Below are 19,437 nucleotides of genomic sequence, written 5' to 3' on the forward strand. Positions count from 1 at the left end.
GCAGTACCTAATTATGTTTGGTCGTGTTGAATGTTTAAATGCATTTAAGGGTAAAATTGTTAAATCTCTATAATGTTCCAATCTTTGTGTATGTTATTGTTGCTTATTTGAATGTATTGTTATAGTTTATTATGTTTAGATTCAACCTGTTAGTGGTGGTTTCATTGCTGTTGGTTGTCAACTGAATAAAATAAAATAAATAACTAATAAATAGTTTGACATCGTCACAGGTCAGTAATTGACAATGCTTTATTCAAACACTAAAACATCTAATATTCCGTCATACTTTACCTGTATAATGTCAACCGCACCCACTACATATCAACTACTATTGCATTCCAACAGTGAAGTTAAAGGAAATACAGTAAATTTATTTAACTACATAGTCTTTTTCACCTAGCAAAAAAAAGGTTAGTACTATATTATAATATGTTCTGTTAGTAATACTTCACAAAAAAAAAAAAACTTTAGTTCAAAACATTAATGTCGGTAAAAAAAAACTGTAATCTGACATTGCGTTGATTTGATGTTTGAAACTTGAAATGGGAAACCACCGAGATTGCTACCTACAAATTGGGAAATTTTTAGTGACTTAAGTTAAAATTTAATCCTAATTAATGAATTTTCATCAATTTAGAACAAAACCAAATAACATTGTTTGAACTATTACAGAAAACAAAAGAAAAACTAATTATAACATTATTAACATGAATTTGCAACAAACTAAAATACAAATCAAATTCTTTTACAGATGTCTACAGGAATTAAAGATAACAAATTAAAATGTTCAACTCATCCTAAAAATGACCTTCAATTCTTTTGTTCACATTGTGAAAAATCAGCATGCAAAGACTGTGAACACATCATTAAATGTTACGAAAAGCAACATGATGTGGTTCCAATACCTATTATAATTGATGAGGATGACCAAAAAGCAACATGATGTGGTTCCAATACCTATTATAATTGATGAGGATGACCAAAAAGCAATAAGATTAAACAAGAAAGCTGATGGTATTAAAAGTAAATTTGAAAAATTCTTGGACACCATTGTTACACATCAAAACACATTTGAAACAAATACAAAATTATGCAGATCTGCTATTGAAATGAGAGAAAAAAAAGTAATTGAGAAAGTAAAAGAAGAAAGCAGAAACTTGATGTCTGATCTTAACAAATCATATAAAAACAGACAAGAAGCTAATAAAAAAGAACTTGCAGAAATGGATTCAAAGAAAACACAAATAGATAGTCTTACAGCTGCAATAAAATCAACTATGGGCAAATCAAAAAAAGATAAAATTGCAACACTTGAACAAAAAATTGAGGAATTGGAAACAGATATTGACGCATTCTCGCACAAATTTGTTATTCCAACTTTTAACACATCAGCACATCTAAATGACCTGATTGATACTGAAGGAATTGGAAACATTTTAATGGTTGACGACAGATTTATTGTTGCTCAAACTGATCGATCAATCACAGTCACAACAGGGCAGTCATTTGCAGTAGAAGTATCAAGTTTGATAAAAGATGAAGAATGTAAATTAGTTGCCACTCTAACAAGCTCATCAGGTGAAAAAGCAAGTCCTCTGGTAAAGTATTATGAAAACGGAGACTACAGAATAACAAGTACCTGTAACTGTGAAGGAGATTGGAAAATGAAGATTGCAGTCGCAGATGAACATGTCAAGGGATCACCAGTAAATGTCAAAGTTGAAAAACTAGGACTTGTTCGTACAAGTGGTAAATTAACAGATTATATACAAGGTGCGCACCAGGTATCAGATGTTATGGCAGAAAACAATGGGTGTGTGTTAGTGGCAAGTGTTAGCAAAGAGATATTGAGATTCAACCAATCAGGATCATTTGTTGGTACGTTATGGGCACCGCATGACATAAAGGCGTATCGAATGCACAAAATGAGTAATGGCAACATAGTGTATAGTAATTTGAGAAACTGTGTTGTAATGTGTGATGACAAACTCAGCAGTATTTGCTCATTTGGTAAAGACAAATCAAAACTCCAAGGTGGATTGGATGTAGATGAGAACAAGAGGATCTTATATGTAGCAGATGGTGATGAACATTGTGTATTTAAATTTAATATTGACAAAAAGTCAATGCTTGGTAAAATTGGGTCAAAGGGCAGTAAAGCCGGTAAATTTAAACACCCAAGCGATGTTGCAATAACTACAAAAGGAAACATAGTAGTGGCTGATACTGAAAATGACAGAATACAAATTTTTAATGAAGATGGGAAAAAGGCAAAAGTCATCATAGAACACGGAGAAGAAGATGGTAAAGTGATTCATCCTTCTTGTGTAACAGTGGATGCTGATGATAACTTAATAATATCAAGCCAACATAAGGTTCAGTTATTTGACAAAAATGGAAATTTCATAAGACGAATAGATCGCAAAGACGATGGATTACTGTTGCCACTTGGCAGTGCTGTCATTTCCTATAGACCAAGAAGATTAGCAGTGGCATACTTTGGGTCAAATAATATCAAATTTTTCAATTATTAATAATGCTGTCCTTACAATCATTCTAAAAAATTGTTAAAATACTGGTTTAGTTAAATACCAAGTAGCATAGAACAATGCCTTTAAGCAGATTAAATTAAATTTTAAAACATATTGGTTGCATTGTCAAACACTTTTATTTTAAAAAGTTTTTTGGTTAATAAATATGCAAACAAACATTTATTTTACCTATGTACATAAATAGTTTTACTTTAATATGTAAATAATATATTAATATTATATTTGTAAAAGTTTGCTTTTTAAAAATATTTTACAAAGATTATCATAACAGTATACCTAGTTACCATTGAGTATACAAGGACGACAAATTATTCTAGCATAGTACTAATGGTTTTAGTTATATTGAGTTGGATTAATATTTTGTTATCCATTCTTGATGATCTGAGCAGATTAACTTGTCTCAGTGACCAGTTTATGCCTGATCATTATTTTCTAAGTATTAAAAAAAAAAGGACTTTACATAATATTTTTCTTAAAAGTATTGGGTTATTAATAAGAAAATATACCTTTCTCAAATAGGTATAATAACATTCTAATCTGTATATCTTGATTATATGACAATATTGAATAAAAGTGGAATGATCCCACAAAAAAAAGGAGAAAAAATGTAGTTTTATTTAAATTAGTCTTCATTTGAATTTAAATGTATGCAAAAAAAAAGCAGCTATAGCCAGTGGAGCAGTACCCTTCCAATTATGAAGTTTGCTCCTAAATGGAAGAAGAAGAAGAAATGAAATGTACAGTAACCTGTCAAATTAAAGAACTTGGATAACCTGTCATTGAGAAAACCTACATACACGTATTCAAACCTGTTTTCACATGTTTACATGCCAATAGAATAGAATATCACTTTGTACTTGCATCAACAATTTTGTATAATACTAATAGAGATATTTTTGTTTTTTAGATTTAAGTTGAACTAGAACAGCTAAAACCTTAAAGAATATGTATATTATGCGCGGTCTACCATCATTTGTTTGGTTTGATTTTACTATCAGACTCATGAATACCAATCTATCTATTTCATACAGTCCTCATTCAGTACTTTTACTGTACAAAACTTTTCGACTTCGAAAGCACAGGCATGTTTTAAGTTTTGAGATGCAGTTCTTACAATTCATAAAAATAATTGATTTAAAAAAAACTGCATTGTAAAGAGTAAAGTGCATGTACCCTGCATGGGTTTCAACTAAAAAAGAATCACTGTATGTATGTTAAGTTGTATCATCAGATTTTATTGTATTTAACCACAAGTTAAGCGTATTATATTTTACAGGCATTCATGCTTTGTTTATTGTTAAGCATACAAGTTTGTTTCAAACATTTCCATATTTTCGTCACGGGTCAAAAATTTACCTCCGATGACTTTTATAATTTTATAGAATACATGTCAGAATTTGATTGTCAACTTCACCTGCCATTATTATAAACTACTACTAGCCAATTAAAGTTAAAGGAACTAAATTACTCGCTGAAACTTTCTACATCAAGTAAAAAAAGGTTAGTGGCAAACTTCGCCTATTTTAAAAATACTAATCAGCACACCATTGTTGGCTATCAATTTTAACTCTGTATTTGTTAACACAGCTGTATTATATTTTGACTTTGTTTAATGCTTTGGAAAGATAGTGGTTCCAATGATGTCAGTAGAAACATATCGGGGGAAGCTATATATTAATAAAGAACTGAGGTCTTCTTCTGGGTCTCTCCTCTTACACACTGTCTGCCCTTCTACGCAGTTTTATGGAAGTCGCTCATTCCTTTGTGCCTCAGTTGCTCTTTGGAACGACTTACCACCTGCAATTCAACAAGCACTCACCATCGTTACATTCAAACAATTATTAAAAACTCATCTTTTTAAGTTATCTTTTGACTACTCTGTATATTTTTGTTATAATGTAAAGCACATTGGGCTTTTAGCACCATGCACTCTATCAAGCCTGATTTATCATTATTACCTCCGCCAAGGAGGTTATATTTTCACCCCTGTATGTTTGTGTGTTTGTGTGTGTGTGTGTGTGTGTGTCTGTGAACAGCCTGGAGGCCACAGTTTTTATCCGATTCTCACCAAATTTGGCAACAATGATCTATGCCCCAAAAGCTCGGACGAGTTCGAATTTGAGGGGAAAAGGTCACAACTAACAAAAAATATTTTACTGCCTAGAGACCACAGTTTTTATCCGATTCTCACCAAACTTAGCCACAATGATCAATGACACATCATATAATTGTGGTTAAATTTTGAAGGGTCAGGGTCAAATATCAAGGTCCACAAAAAACTTTAAAAAAAGAAATATAAAATAATAAAAAAAAAAAAAACCTCAGTGGGACTTGAACCAGCGATCTCAACTGTGAGAGGCTGGATACATAACCATTACACCACACTGTCATCCACAACTTTGTAGTGTGCAGTTAACATATTTACACTTAGAACTAATACAAAAAATGTTTAAAAAAATATTCAGGGGGAATTTTATGTAGGGGAATTTTACAGTAGGCGGAGGTTTGTACTCTCGGAGTACCCTCTAGTTAATTTTATTATTTAATTATTATTATTTATCGGTTATCTCCAGTGTTCTTCTGGGTAGTTGGTCATGTCCCAACTGCTTCCCGCAGCCTAGAGACATAACACCTTATTTACTTAATATTGTCTTTTGACTTTAAAAAAGGTTTAAGGAAATGGAATTGAATATCCTTTTTACAATTCTAGTTCTAGTTTTACTGTTTTTATGCACCGACAATTTTGTATAGCAAGAATAGTTTTGTCATTGAATAGAAATACAATTCCAAATCAATGTCTACTCATATGTGGTGCATGGTTTACACAATACTAGGTGAATAAATAAAGATTTGAAAAGAAAATACATTCTGATACCAAACGATTTTTCTTACAGATGTCTACAGGTATTCCAGAGAAACATTCAAAATGTTCAACTCATTGTGAAAATAACCTTCAATTCTTCTGTTCAAATTGTAAAAAATCTGCATGCAAAGACTGTGAACATATTCTTGAGTGTTACCACAACAACCATGACGTGGTTCCAGTACATTCACAAACTGATGAGGTTGACCAAACAGCTATGAAATTAATCAAGATAGCTGAAGAAATTAAAAGACAACTTGAAAAATCCTTTGATTCCATTGTTGAAAATCAAAGAAAATTTGAAAACAATATAAAATTGTGCAGATCTGCAATTGAGATGAAAGAAAGGAAAATAATTGAGAAAGTAAAAGTAGAAAGTAGGAACTTGGTGTCTGACCTTGACAAACTGTACAAAAAGAGACAAGAGGCTACTACAAAGGAACTTGCAGATTTAGATTCAAAGCAAACACAAATAGAAAGTCTAAAAGCTTCAATAAAATCAATTATGAAGGAACCAGAAGGAAAGGAAAATGATCTTGATGAACTGGACAAAAAAATCATTATAGTTAAAGCTAATGTCTTAAAATCAGATAATGATATATTTTCACTCTATAACAAACATGTTATCCCAACTTTCATCACATCACCACATCTAAATAAACTGATGGATACTGAAGGAATTGGAAACATTGTAACGGTAGACGAGAGGTTTAATGTTGCTAACAATGATCGATCTATTATTGTCACTAAAGGAGAGAAGTTTGCAGTAAAAGTATCCTGCTTGATCAAGGATGAAGAATGTCAATTAGCTGCCACTCTAACAAGCTCATCAGGTGAAGAATCAAGACCTCATGTAAAATATCAAGGAAATGGAGACTACAGAATAACAAGTAGTTGTAACATTGAAGGAGACTGGAAACTGAAGATCACTGTAGCAGATGAACATGTCAAAGGATCACAAGTAAATGACAAAGGACCACCAGTAAATGTTAAAGGGTCACCAGTAAATGTCAAAGTTGAAAAACTTGGACTGGTACGTACAATTCGTAAAATATCAGATTGTTTAAAAGATAATCATCGGGTATCAGATGTTATGTTAGAAACAAATGGGTGTTTGTTGGTATCAAGCATGAGCAAACAGATGTTGAGATTAAACCAATCAGGATCAGTTGTTGATAAACTATTAATGCCCCAAGATACAAGACCATATAGAATGCACAAAATGAGTAATGGGAACATAGTGTACAGCGATTTGAATAAATGTGTTGTAATGTGTGACAAAAAACTAAACACACTATGTTTATTTGGTGAAGACACACTAATTTCTCCAGGTGGATTGGATGTAGATGAGAACCGGCGGATCTTATATGTAATAGATGAGAATGAACAATGTGTATTTAGATTTAATATTGATGATGGGTCAATGCTTGGTAAAATAGGGTCAAAAGGTAGTAAAGTGGGTCAAATGAAAATTCCATTTGATGTGGCAATAACCAAAGAAGGAAACATAGTTGTGGCAGATACTGGAAATAACAGAATACAGCTATTTAATGTAAATGGAAAGATTGCAAGAGTCATCATAGATCACGGAGAACAAGATGGTAAAGTTGTTTTTCCTTATTGTGTAACAGTGGATGTTGATAATAATTTAATAATATCAAGCAAAGATAAACTTCAATTATTTAATAAAATCGGAATTTTCAAGAGACGAATAGATCATGAAGACGATGGATTACGGTTTCCATTTGCAAACTCTGCTATTTCCTATAGGCCAAGAAGAATAGCTGGAGCTAACAGTAACTCAAATAGTATTATAATTTTCAACTGTTAAATTAGAAATTAGTGGTTTGATTTATATTTGTTTAATAATGCTTTAACTAAATACTAGTAAAGTAGACCAATGCGTTTTGGTCAATCCTTTTAGTCGTCTTTGACATGCATTATTACTGTAAGTTACATTTTATTAGTTGCACAATCAAGCTTAAAATAATATTGGAACTCTTATATTAATTAACACATATTATACTATGATTATTTTATATTATAAAACAATTAGTGCTCTAAAGGTTATTTATAATATAAATAGATTATTTCTCTGAATAAATTTGGAATGACCACACAAAAAAGAAATGTATAAAAGTTTTATTGAAAGTAGTCTTGTCAGTTATATTATTAGTAGTCAAATTATAATATTCATAGAAAAAACAAATTCTACACAGAAAAGAGAATTTTCAAATAATTAACTTAGCACAGATTAGTGGCAGATCTACCATTTATCCATCCATCCTTCTATCGATAATCTTATCCCCTTTCGCTGTACCAAACTTAAAAGTTTGCGCACAATGTTACTTAATCACTTACAGACTGCGCCATCTATAACAGTTAGTTTGGCTATGTATTTTGGTATAAAGTCTTTTGATGACCAAGTATTATCATCAACTATTCAAATACATATAAAATATTAATAAACACGTATTTATTGCCTGGGCAATCATCTACTTTTGCAAAATTCATAATATGTAGTGTTTTAATGAAAGTTCTTCCTTCCAGACAATTAACTTTAATTTTCATTTTGTTTGACATGTTGCTTGTAATTGTAGAAATTCATTTATGAATATTTTACTGAAAAAAAAACCAAAACAAAATAAATGAAGAGTATAAAACACAGTGGTAGTATAATAAAAAGATAATATACCATACCATTAATGATGATAAAAACTGAACTTTTGAACTGAAATCTCCTAAACCAAACTTGTTGTTTGTAGTATGTTTAAACAAGAATCAGAATCTATTGTATTTTATAGCAGTTTATTATTATATTACAGGCCATCATGTCTGTAATGTACATCATAAACTGTTCTTTACAATTTTTGTTATCATTGAATTTTAAAAAAACATGTATGCTTTAAGGATAATATATCAATCTTTGGCTGATATAAGTCAGATTACACACCGTAAATACATACTGTACTACCAAGCATAATCCTATCCTAAGTCCTATTAACTTCTAACACTGTTGAAAGGAACTACCATACTTCTCTTACTGTACTGAACTACTTTTTCAAGAAAATAAGGTTAGTTGCAAACTAATTCTATTTCAAGAAAAAAAATCAAATTAATATTCTAGTTAAAGTAGGTAAATACAATAATCATCTGTCAAAAACATTTGATTATTAGAAAATCTTACAAGCTACTGGACCTCATTGATAAGAGTCCCTTGTATAGGAAACAAAATTACAGAAAATGAAAGTTTAATGCAGCCAATCAACAATTATGTAAGCAAGCATATTTTACATAATATACATTTTTTCAGATGGCTACAGGTATTCAAAGGAAAAAATGTTCAACTCATTATGAAAATGACCTTCAATTCTTTTGTTCAACTTGTAAAAAATCTGCATGCAAACAGTTAAACTGTCAAGAAATTCTTGAATGTTACAAGAAACAACATTTTGTGACTTCGATAGATTTGCAAAGTGATGAAGATGAACAATACACTACAGACTTAATAAAAAGAGCTGAAGAAATCCACAGAAAACTTGAAGAATCCTTGGACTCGTGTGTTAGAAATCAAAGAAGGTTTGAATCAAATTTGACTTTAAGCAGGTCTGCTATTGAAATGAGAGAAACGGAAATAATTGAGAAAGTAAAGGAAGAAACCAGAAAATTAATGTTGGATCTTGAACTAATGAATGAAAAAAGAAAAGAAGCTAATAAAGAAGAACTTGAAGATCTAGAATCAAAGAGAACACAAATAGAAGGTCTAAAAGCTTCAATAAAGGAGAGATCAGAGGAAAATGAGAATCTTGTTGAAATTAAGGACGAAATCAATAATGTTCAATGTCAAGTATTTGAAGAAAGTACTGCTAACTTCTCACTCTACAACAGACATGTTATTCCAAATTTCATCACATCTGCAAATCTTAACAAACTAATTGATACTGAAGGAATTGGAAACATTGTAACAATTGACGACAGGTTTAATGTTTCTGAAAATGATCGATTATTACAGTTACAAGTGGCCAGTTCTTTACAATAAATGTAGTAAGTTTGATCAAGGATAAAGAATGTAAATTAGATGTCACTCTAACAAGCTCAACAGGACAAGAATCAAGACCTTGGATGAAATATGAAGGAAATGGAAAATACACAGTAACAAGTAGATGCACCATGGAAGGAGACTGGAAAATGAAGATTATAGTTGCAGATGAACATGTCGAGGGGTCTCCAATAAATGTCCAAGGATCACCAGTACATTTAAAAGTTGAAAACGTAGGACTTGTTCATACAATTGATGAACTGTCACATCACACAGAAGGAATATGTCAGCCATCAGACGTTTTGTTAGAAACCAATGGAACTGTGGTAGTATCAAGTTCAACGAAAGAGATATTGAGATTCAATGCAGATTCTGGATTATTTGTTGATAAGGTAATAATGCCACAAGACACAAGTGTATATAGAATGCACAAAATGAGTGATGGGAACATGCTGTATAGTAATGTGAAAAAATGTGTTGTATTGTGTGACAACAACCTTAATACAACCCTCTCATTTGGAAAAGGCACAATTATAGGTGGATTGGATGTAGATGAGGAAAAGAAGATCTTATATGTGGCAGATGAGAATACACATTGTATTTTAAAATTTAAAATGAATGATGGGTCAATGCTTGGTAAAATTGGGTCAAAGGGTAAAAAGAAAGTGAAATGAAACACCCAAAGGATATTGCAATAACCAAAAACGGAAACATAGTCGTTGCTGATACTGACAATGATAGAATACAGCTTTTTAATGCAGATAGCAAAAAGGCAAAGGTCATCATAGGTCATGGAGAAGAAGATGGAAAAGTTGTTTTTCCTACTTCTGTAACTGTGGATGCTGATGATAATCTAATAATATCAAGCAACCATAAAGTTCAGTTATTTGACACATCTGGAGTTTTCAAAAAACGAATAGATCACAAAGATGATGGATTAAATATACCAACTGGCAGTTGTGTAATTTCATATAGGCCAAGGAGGTTAGCAGTGGCAAACACTGGGTGGAATAATATAAAAATATTCAACTATTAGGAACAAATAACTGATAGATAACATAACCAATGTAAAATAGTGTTTTATAAATGATTTTGTTTTGATTAGTTGGAATTTTTAAAATAACTAACTCATTTTCGTTAAATCACAGTAACGTACCTTATTACATGTAAATAAAATGAAACCCGGACACTATAGTTGTCAACAATCAATGTTGATTGCTTGCTTACCTTGAAATTTCTTCATCATTGAGTGCACAGCATAACATTGGTTAAGGATCTGACCAGCCTCTTCATCTGCCAATGACTTCATAGATAAGGAGGCAGACTTTACCAACAGTTCTGTTAGATTACCAAGTCTTGCAAGCAACTCTTCATTCAATGAACTACAAGATAAATTACTTATAAATGTAATAAATCAAAAAAATGTGAACAAAAAAGTATTTCATTGTATGTTGATTTTTACATTTTGTTAGAAAGAGATTTTTTGTTATTTCTAAAAGCATTGCATATATTACAAGTCTATGAATAATTTATTTTTAAATTGTTAATACTATTTATTTTAATTTAATTTTTAATTGTAGTATGTTTTTGTTAATTTTTCTTTTGTGAGGGTGACGGGGTCCCTAATGATCGTTTTTTCTTTATAAGATCGCAAAAAAAACTTTACCTTGTCATTACTTGTCCTTCTATCCATGAAAGTAGTGAATGAGTCTGAATCAACTTCAGTGTTGCCTCTGGTAACATGGTCACCTTTTCAAGCAGCTGTATAATCATGCCCTGGTAAATAAAAAAAACAATAACACAGGTACAAGCAGCCTTTTGCAGCAAACTTCTAATTTATTGTAAATTTGGCTTTATTTTAACACTAGAATTGTAACAGTATTGGTGTATTTGCATGTAAAAATAAAGATGAACATTTAATTAGGAATTTCGTTTACCTTTTTGTTACAACTAATGACAAAGTTGTATGTAATATGTGACATTTTGTATACTTAATTCTTATATTGAAACTACATTAAAGGTCTATCAAACAATGGACATGATGTCATATCACTACAATATTTGGGCACATCAAACTTTTTTTGTCAAACTAGTTTGATAGTGTAGACAGAGCTTAAAATTAAACAGTATTTCTTTTACCTGAATTTTCCTATCACACACATATGTATTAAAGAAGCTTAGTAAGGTCTTGAAAACATGACTCTGCTGATTGTAAATATAGAAATCATGCTTGTCTCGCAGTCCGTCTATCATGAGCTGCAATAGCCAAGCACGCTCACTTTTATTCTGTTTGGTTTCAAGAAAAAAAAATAAGTTTGTAAATGAGTAAGCAAGAAAGTAAATAAATAAATATAAACAAGAGTGGTACAATAGCTTATAATTAATTAATCAATAGCCTATTATCTTTTTATTATTAGATGTTTATAATCTATAAAATTGTTAATACTATTTTTGACAAAAATAAATGTAATTTTTATATTTTATCAAATAAATCTTACGTAACACAATTTGTGGAATTAGAGTGTGGACTCATTATTTTGAATGTTACAACTGTATGAAAATAAATAAATATTTGTTTATTCATGTAAAATGTGACTTTAGTTTAACCAATCCATACACTAGGGTGCAAAAGTCATAAAATACTTACTTGCAAATTTGAACTATAAAACAAACGTTGCGTCATGGGAACAGTTTCTAAATTTAGCTCAGGCTTTACAAACAGCATTTTGAATACTACTTTATACATTGGGTCATCTGGGGTCAAAATCAAATGCAACACACGACCCAACATCATACACATCACATTCGGGATTCTTTGGTTTGGTTTCTTGATCGAGTTGCGAAGGCAATCTAGGACATAGGCAACCTAAAATACAAAAATATACAAAACTTAAAGAGAAAATAATTTTTAACTAATCTTCGACAGAACTATTAAGAATTCATTGAGATGATTGGTTTATTATTAGTATTTCGAGGTAATTTCCTGAATGTTCGTAAAATCAAAATGGCACTGTGTATGTTCTGCTAGAGTACCTGCTCCGCAGTACATTCATTCATAGAAGCACTGATGAAGAAAGTCTATCTAGCGGTAATTGTATGATTTTAGTTGAAAGAAGATTAAAATGGTTTTTTTTAACGATCATTTGAGATATTACCCCACGAAGCTACTGTACATAACTAGTTGTACAAGTTTGCTATCTACCAGTTTTAATATACATCATATGAGAAAAAATATCTACCTAACTAGGATCAATGTTTACCTCTCTTCTACCCCAGAATCTGGCCGTTTCTAAGTGTGTGTAGAATTCTGACAAGCAATGGTAAGCTGCTGCTCTCATTGCTGAATCTTGGCTTCCAAGGGCAGCAAAGATGTAGTCTATGCATCCAGACTCTATCAACTTTGAGCAGTCTACTAAGGAGGCTTTAAGGAAGTTTTAAATAAAAAAACTGGGTTAAGATATAGAACATTAAAACAAAACATAATACTGTAATACATTTATGATTTTGTTACATATTATTGAATAGAATAGAAATTAGCATACAGTAGGTGAACCGATATCTATATATAAATTTACGTAAGGGCAAAAATCGGTAAATCGTGCGTTATTTCTAGAATGTTTACTCGATGGTATATAAAGTTGGTTCGTACTTTCGGTACTAATTTTAACCACCTGATGTAACCATGTTTACTAATTAAATTGAGTTCGATAATTAGTTATTGACGATTAAAACGAATTTAGGTTCAACGATTTGCCCCAAATAGGGGTGTTTTCCGATCGTGGTATACACTGTCTAATGGATGTCAATTTGAAAAATACCCGCACACAATAATACGAGGACGCTTCGCATTTTCCTATCTCCTCCTACGATAATTGTTTTTAATAGCTGAAAACCGGTTGAACAGTTCGAGTACAGTATCATAATGTTGAAGACAGGCCGATTTTCTTTAAAAAATGCTATTTTGATACATGTAATATACGTTTTTACAAATGTATTGATTTGTGATGAATGGAACATTCCAAATTATTTGGTTTAACCATAGAGGTATAGATTTAGATTTATGGGCCCCCTTGGAGAATAAACATAAATAGTATTGCAATGCTGTACAATACTGTTAAGGTATTAACCACTTTTGATCGCAATTTGAATCGCAAATTTCTTACTGTGAGTGTTGGTACTGTTAGATATAATAACAAATATACAAACAAACGTTATTACTGTGAGTGTGGGTAGGCCCTACTGTTAGATTATAAACATATAATATACAAATAAATAAACGTTATTACTGACAGTTGCTTCTCAACGTTTGTATTAATTAATAATTTAAAAATATATAAACGTACGTAGTGGTGTATCGTTACATGTACTTTACTATTTCAATCGACTATGACAGTGAGAGTTTTAACAAAGTATTAAATCGTAAATGTTTTACTGTATTTAGTGGTATATTATTTATAGGCCTATAAAACATTAAAAACAATATTTCGTTACTGAGTGGATAAGAATATATTTTAAAATGTTTCCTCTTTGTACCTATCTTCTTCCCCCATCCCTCAACCCTTAATGTTACATACAAAACACAAATTGGGTTTGTTTAAATGAGTCCAAATAAAAAAATTTGACTCATTTTGTTTCTCTCTCGGAAGTAATTCCCAGGGTGCTAATTTTAGCTGACTACATAAATCATCGTGTATATTTATTCGTTTCTGTAAACGACAATGTATTATAGTCCTGCAGTACGTACATTTGAAATCTCCATTTTTTTCTCGCTGGAAAATACTGTGTATTCGAGAACTATATGTGGGCACGACCTAGATGGTACGCGAGCGAAGCGAGCGTGCCATCTAGTAATACTAATGGACAAAAAATATTACTAAACCTCTGCCTACACTATCAAACTTTATGCCAAACAAAATGTGCCTATATATAGACATGATGATATCGTATCACTAACGTATTTTGCACATAACACTTTTTATTTATTTTTTTATTTACAGCGCTTAAGACTGTGTTTGTTGATATGTCAGGTTTTATGAATTGGTTTATGTTATTAGTACTGTATTTGAATTTTTAAAATGCAATCATTGTATTACTTGGTGACATCAGGTAGCTAAACATAGGCAGAACACAGCATGGATCATAAATACGGCTTGTATCAATACTATCAGTTTCTGTTTCAGGTTCCTTTGTTAAATTACAGTCTTCTTCTTGAGCTTTGGCTCCCATTGGCTGAAAATTAAACAACAACAAATTATGAAAAAATCAAGAAAAATATTAATATATGGAGGCATTCAACTAAGCCTATCCCCTAACTATCCATCCAACTTATAATGATAAAAATGTCTTACTTGAAGTTTTCTCTCCAATGGAAAGTTCAAATATGAATATTTCAATTTCTCTGCATCAAAAAGTGCAATGACCTCTGCCATGCTTGGTTGGGTCCATAGTGACCTGCCTAGCGATGACCTGGCCATGTGCTGTTCTACAGCGATTTTACCAAACATGAAGGGACTGGGAAAAAAAATTGATGATAGTTGAATTTCTTGAACCATGCTCAGCACAGTCACGACTTTATAAGCCAAAGATTCAATAAGATTTAAATACGTATGCATTGATTAAAGAAATGTGAAACACTAACCGGAAGCTCCAGACATCAACTTGTTTAATTTCACAAAGATACATAATGTAGAGTAGTTGTTGATCAACAGGTTGCATGGTGGCGCCGTATGCTCCAAGGAATACAGCAAAATGAGACGGAGTACATGCACTACAATCTAGATCTAATAGCGTACTTATTAACTTCACAAGACTTTCTGTAGAGAGGAAATTAAATATAATAATAAAGCATCATCGGAACCTACAAAAATTGTAAGCCTAATAATCTCTTAGTCACATGTGACAAATGTTACACAGTCTCAAGAAAATTCCTACACTACATTACCTTTGACTTTCTTTAGAGAATCGATATCCTGATCGGCACCAACTTCCAAAAGCATTGTGGGAATAAATGCTGAATGAGAGACGACCATTTGGAATATGGTAGATGCTGGAATGATGCCCTCGACGAGTGATTGCGATTTAGAGTAGACTCCTACCAACAGGCTACTTAAAAGACTATGAGTCTCTGAAGTTTGATAATGAGACTTTAAAACATCTTTTACAAATTTATTCCAGGTTTTTACGAATGCAAGTGTCAATCCTATATCAGCGTCAAAATCCTAAAAACATAACAAAATTTATTTGAAAAAATATATACAATCTTACTTAACTTGAATTTGGTTGTTATTATGAAACATTTCATTTGCATTTCATTTTTCATTTCAATTTATTTTCCAAATTGCATAAGAATATAAGATTAGATAAATAGATAAAAAAATACAAAAACTGGAGGGAAAAAACCAAAAGAGCAATGCTTGTTTTAATGGCTACCCTTATACATATAAAACAGCAATGCTTGTTTTAATGGCTACCCTTATACATATAAAACGAACAGTGACAATAAAAACATGAAAATGCAACAATAGAATAAATCTCCTTTTTTTTGCAAAGCATGTGCCACATTGTAAAGTTATTTAAAAAAAAATTATGTCGCCTTTCTTTATTCTAACTTTATAATTTGTTATGTACCCAACACAAATAAGTCAACATGTATTTCACGACTGGTTTTCACTCGATAAGATTAAACACACTACCTGAATAGATTGTAATATAACATTGCTATAGTGATGTATGTAGGCTTCATTTGAACTCTCTTTGGTCAGTATTATGATACTATGGAGGCAGGAATGTAAGAATTCACACATAACATTACTTGATTGTGATGTGATTTGGTCTATTAAACCCGAGCAAGCAACAAGCTGAAGTCTAGAATAAAAATTAAAGAACTTTAAAAACACAATAATTCCTGAACAATACTAAAGAAAACTAGTCTTGATTTTTTTTAAATATATTGGTCGTTCACTGGTAGTCACCATCCAAGCCTGCTTATCTCTATTTATTTTTAAGTATGGCAATCTTCTTAAATTTAACCAAATAATCATTATGGATGTAGTGGGTCTATTTCCTTAGAACAGGGGTTATACCATCATTTTAATTGGTCAAATTAATGCTACTATTACAATTACCTGTTGAAAGGAATCTTTGATATGATTGGTCTTTTGCACAATTGTTCTACGAATCCTATTACAACTTCTTCATCCATTGTTTTTGCCAGTTTCTTAAGAACAGTCACTCTCAAGAGGCCATCATCATCACACTCTTCAATCCGATTGGAGAGTTCTGGCAGAAAGCTTGCAGACAATTGGTCAGATGATTCTGTGATGCACCAGTGTGCTAGCCAGTCCCAGAAGAGGTTAGTTAATGAGTCAATACCTATTTTTTAAAGAAAGAACATTTATAGCTTTAATGAACTATTCCAATATCAAAAATCAAAAGCATGGAACTCTCTGGTTGTACAGAATGTGCAAGTAAAGGTAGGCCTATGTATTGTTAGTTTAAACATTGGATGATACCTGTTGATTCCTTGGTTAGCAACACATTTATCACTGGTATAAATAATGCTTGATGTTTATTTAACATTTCTTTTGATTTCTTCTTTTTTAGCCAGTCAAGACATTCTGAGCATAAATCATCACGCCTCTCCACCAGATACGCTGCTGTTAGCACCTAGAATTAAATTTTTGGCTGAATTTAATGTTTATTTTATCTTTTTATAAGTGAAAACATTATTTTAAAATATTTTCTACAAAAGTGAATGACTTTATTAAAACTTCAACATGGCCTTTTCAAAGTCGTTTATGTTAATCTTCATACAGTATTTCATGTTTTTAGGGGACAATACATCTTTAAGTAAATTGTATTTTAAAAAACAGACAAACATACCTTTTGCTTGTTTCCTTCTAGACACCTTAACAGTGTTTTCTTTGTTGCGACATCTGTTACTCCCGTATTCTGTCTGATCATGTGACATATCAGACTATCAGCTTTCTCATCATCAGTAGCTTCAAATAAACTCAACAATTTCTTTGCGACAGATTTATCAATTTGTTTCTTTCTACCTGATTGGTCTAGACCAGTGGATAATTGCGTTAAAAGAATGAAAAATCTTCCTTTATCGGATAACCCATCCTTATCTGAGTTTAGAAGAGACTTTGTTGGTAGAAGAGCAGTATTTTGTAAAAAGTCTTTAAAATTATCTACTTCCAGTAAGTTCTGCACAGCTTGAAATAACTCTGTCAAGCTATTGAAGTCTAACAAGTCATTTACTGTCATGTCACTTGCTTTATCGACAAGTGTGCAAAATACATTTGAAGTCCATCCCTTTAGTAATTCATTAGACACCGATTGCTTTAATTGTTTCACAGCATCTTTAAGAAATAAACAAATAATCGGACAAGTTCCATGTTTAGAATTTGTGGTACTGCCCTCAATGTTCTGTAACCAGACAGTGAAGGTGTTGCTCGTGAAAACGATCTTTGTAAGCTCCAACAAAAATGAACTTTGACCTTCACACAGTGTAGTTTCCTCATCTGTGGTTAGAGTTTGATCAAATGATTCTTTGTGCTCAGAATGTTGGCTTTGACATTGTTTAAGTGTCTTTAGAACTAGCTGTAAGCAGTTTCTAAGGACTTGACTTGGTAACTCAAACTAAAAAAAAAAAATATTAGAGTAAAAGACTAAGTTTGATTCTTTGTTTTCATTTCCATCCAACAGCAAGTTAACTCTGCAATTACAGGATGGATAAACTATATCATGCTTATAAATTAATACCGTTTTCACACCTGTAAAAGGTAACAGCTTGTAAAAAGTTGTAACCAGGTTTGCATAGTGTGAAGACAATTTTATGTGAAAAACTTGGGAGAAAAACACACCAATGAGAGGCCTGTTTCTGTTCCGAGATGTTCCAAGTTGTTACTGTGCACGCGTGTATTGAAATGGTGTTAAACTGACCAATCATCACCATGATCAAATAGCATGCAATTATGCTTTTTTTTCTCACGGTTCGCGTATATGTGTATAAAAACATGTAATACATCGGGAATCAAACCAAAACAACTTGTTACAAGTTATGCAGATGAATAAATATTTTATCCTTACATAAATTGTTTTAATTAGTTTATCTCACCTTTTGGGGTTGTAGAATTGATGTTCTTGCATATAGCATCAGCTGCTGAATCAATGACTTCATCTGGTCATTATTCAGAGGTTTTTTACAGATAAGTGCAGCAGTTTTCAGTACAAAATGACTATAGGTTAACTCCTCATGATGCAATAAGAATGTTTTGTACAAAACCTCCAATGCATTACCTTGTGAAGACATCGTGTTTTGTTTTGCTTTCTTAAAGTTTTTTTTCTTTGGGTTTTATGAAGAAAAAAGAAAAGGTCAACACACTAATAGAACACATTAAAGATGTATTGTCCCCCTGAAAAATAATTTGTTTACATTTTTTTGGTTGAATATGCCATTTTAATGTCACATAATAGTTATTGACTTCGACCAAAAATTGGATCGGGAAAAAATTTATTTACCTAAAAAAATGGAATTTAAACCAAAAAATGGTCAAATTGGCTGCCAGCCAATGGATTTTTGGTTGAATTTAACCATTTATCATGTTATTTTATAAGTGAAAACATTTTTTTTTCTACGGATGTGATTCACTTTATTAAAACTACAAAATAACCTATTCAAAGTCTGATTTAATTAATCTTCATTTTTCATGTTTTTGGGGGACAATACATCTTTAAAATATGCCTAACAAAAAGTCCATTAGAGCTTATTTAGTGTACAAGTGAAACACATAACATAACATTATTAAAGTAAAAAATGTGACATACTGTAACTTCAATAAATCAATAAAATAAGATTATTACAAAAGCTATATTTTAAAAAACAACATTTTGAATATGATCAGGGGAGAAACTGGTTAGCATTAAAAAAAAAATAGACAAGATATTACTTATAAGATAAATTCTTTTTAAAAACA

At 31.5% G+C, this 19,437-nt stretch overlaps 2 protein-coding genes across 2 annotated transcripts in view; one reads left to right on the top strand and one right to left on the bottom strand.

The window, feature by feature from the left end:
- The window catches only part of LOC140055540 (nucleolar pre-ribosomal-associated protein 1-like), a 39,153-nt gene that overhangs the window by 12,885 nt on the left and 6,831 nt on the right, over nt 1-19,437 (bottom strand). Inside the window, exons 16-29 of the mRNA XM_072100877.1 lie at nt 18,579-18,806; nt 17,336-18,100; nt 16,966-17,119; nt 16,579-16,825; nt 16,147-16,318; nt 15,396-15,672; nt 15,093-15,267; nt 14,803-14,965; nt 14,548-14,683; nt 12,715-12,875; nt 12,102-12,320; nt 11,594-11,740; nt 11,121-11,230; nt 10,682-10,836 (exon numbers count right to left, since the gene is read on the bottom strand). Coding sequence (XP_071956978.1) covers nt 10,682-10,836; nt 11,121-11,230; nt 11,594-11,740; nt 12,102-12,320; nt 12,715-12,875; nt 14,548-14,683; nt 14,803-14,965; nt 15,093-15,267; nt 15,396-15,672; nt 16,147-16,318; nt 16,579-16,825; nt 16,966-17,119; nt 17,336-18,100; nt 18,579-18,806 — 3,109 coding nt within the window. The remainder of the gene's footprint in view (nt 1-10,681; nt 10,837-11,120; nt 11,231-11,593; nt 11,741-12,101; nt 12,321-12,714; nt 12,876-14,547; nt 14,684-14,802; nt 14,966-15,092; nt 15,268-15,395; nt 15,673-16,146; nt 16,319-16,578; nt 16,826-16,965; nt 17,120-17,335; nt 18,101-18,578; nt 18,807-19,437) is intronic.
- On the top strand, nt 3,996-7,391 carry LOC140054737 (uncharacterized). Its single transcript, XM_072099812.1, has 2 exons — nt 3,996-4,052; nt 5,447-7,391. The coding sequence occupies exon 2, from the start codon at nt 5,447-5,449 to the stop codon at nt 7,244-7,246; it is 1,800 nt and encodes a 599-aa protein (XP_071955913.1). The 5' UTR covers nt 3,996-4,052; the 3' UTR covers nt 7,247-7,391.

Source organism: Antedon mediterranea, chromosome 7 (assembly GCF_964355755.1).
Source record: "Antedon mediterranea chromosome 7, ecAntMedi1.1, whole genome shotgun sequence".
Classification (NCBI taxonomy): domain Eukaryota; kingdom Metazoa; phylum Echinodermata; class Crinoidea; order Comatulida; family Antedonidae; genus Antedon; species Antedon mediterranea.

What these genes read in the sequence shown, in the direction of transcription:
- LOC140054737 (XM_072099812.1), top strand. Translation starts at nt 5,447, where the DNA reads ATGTCTACAGGTATTCCAGAGAAACATTCAAAATGTTCAACTCATTGT.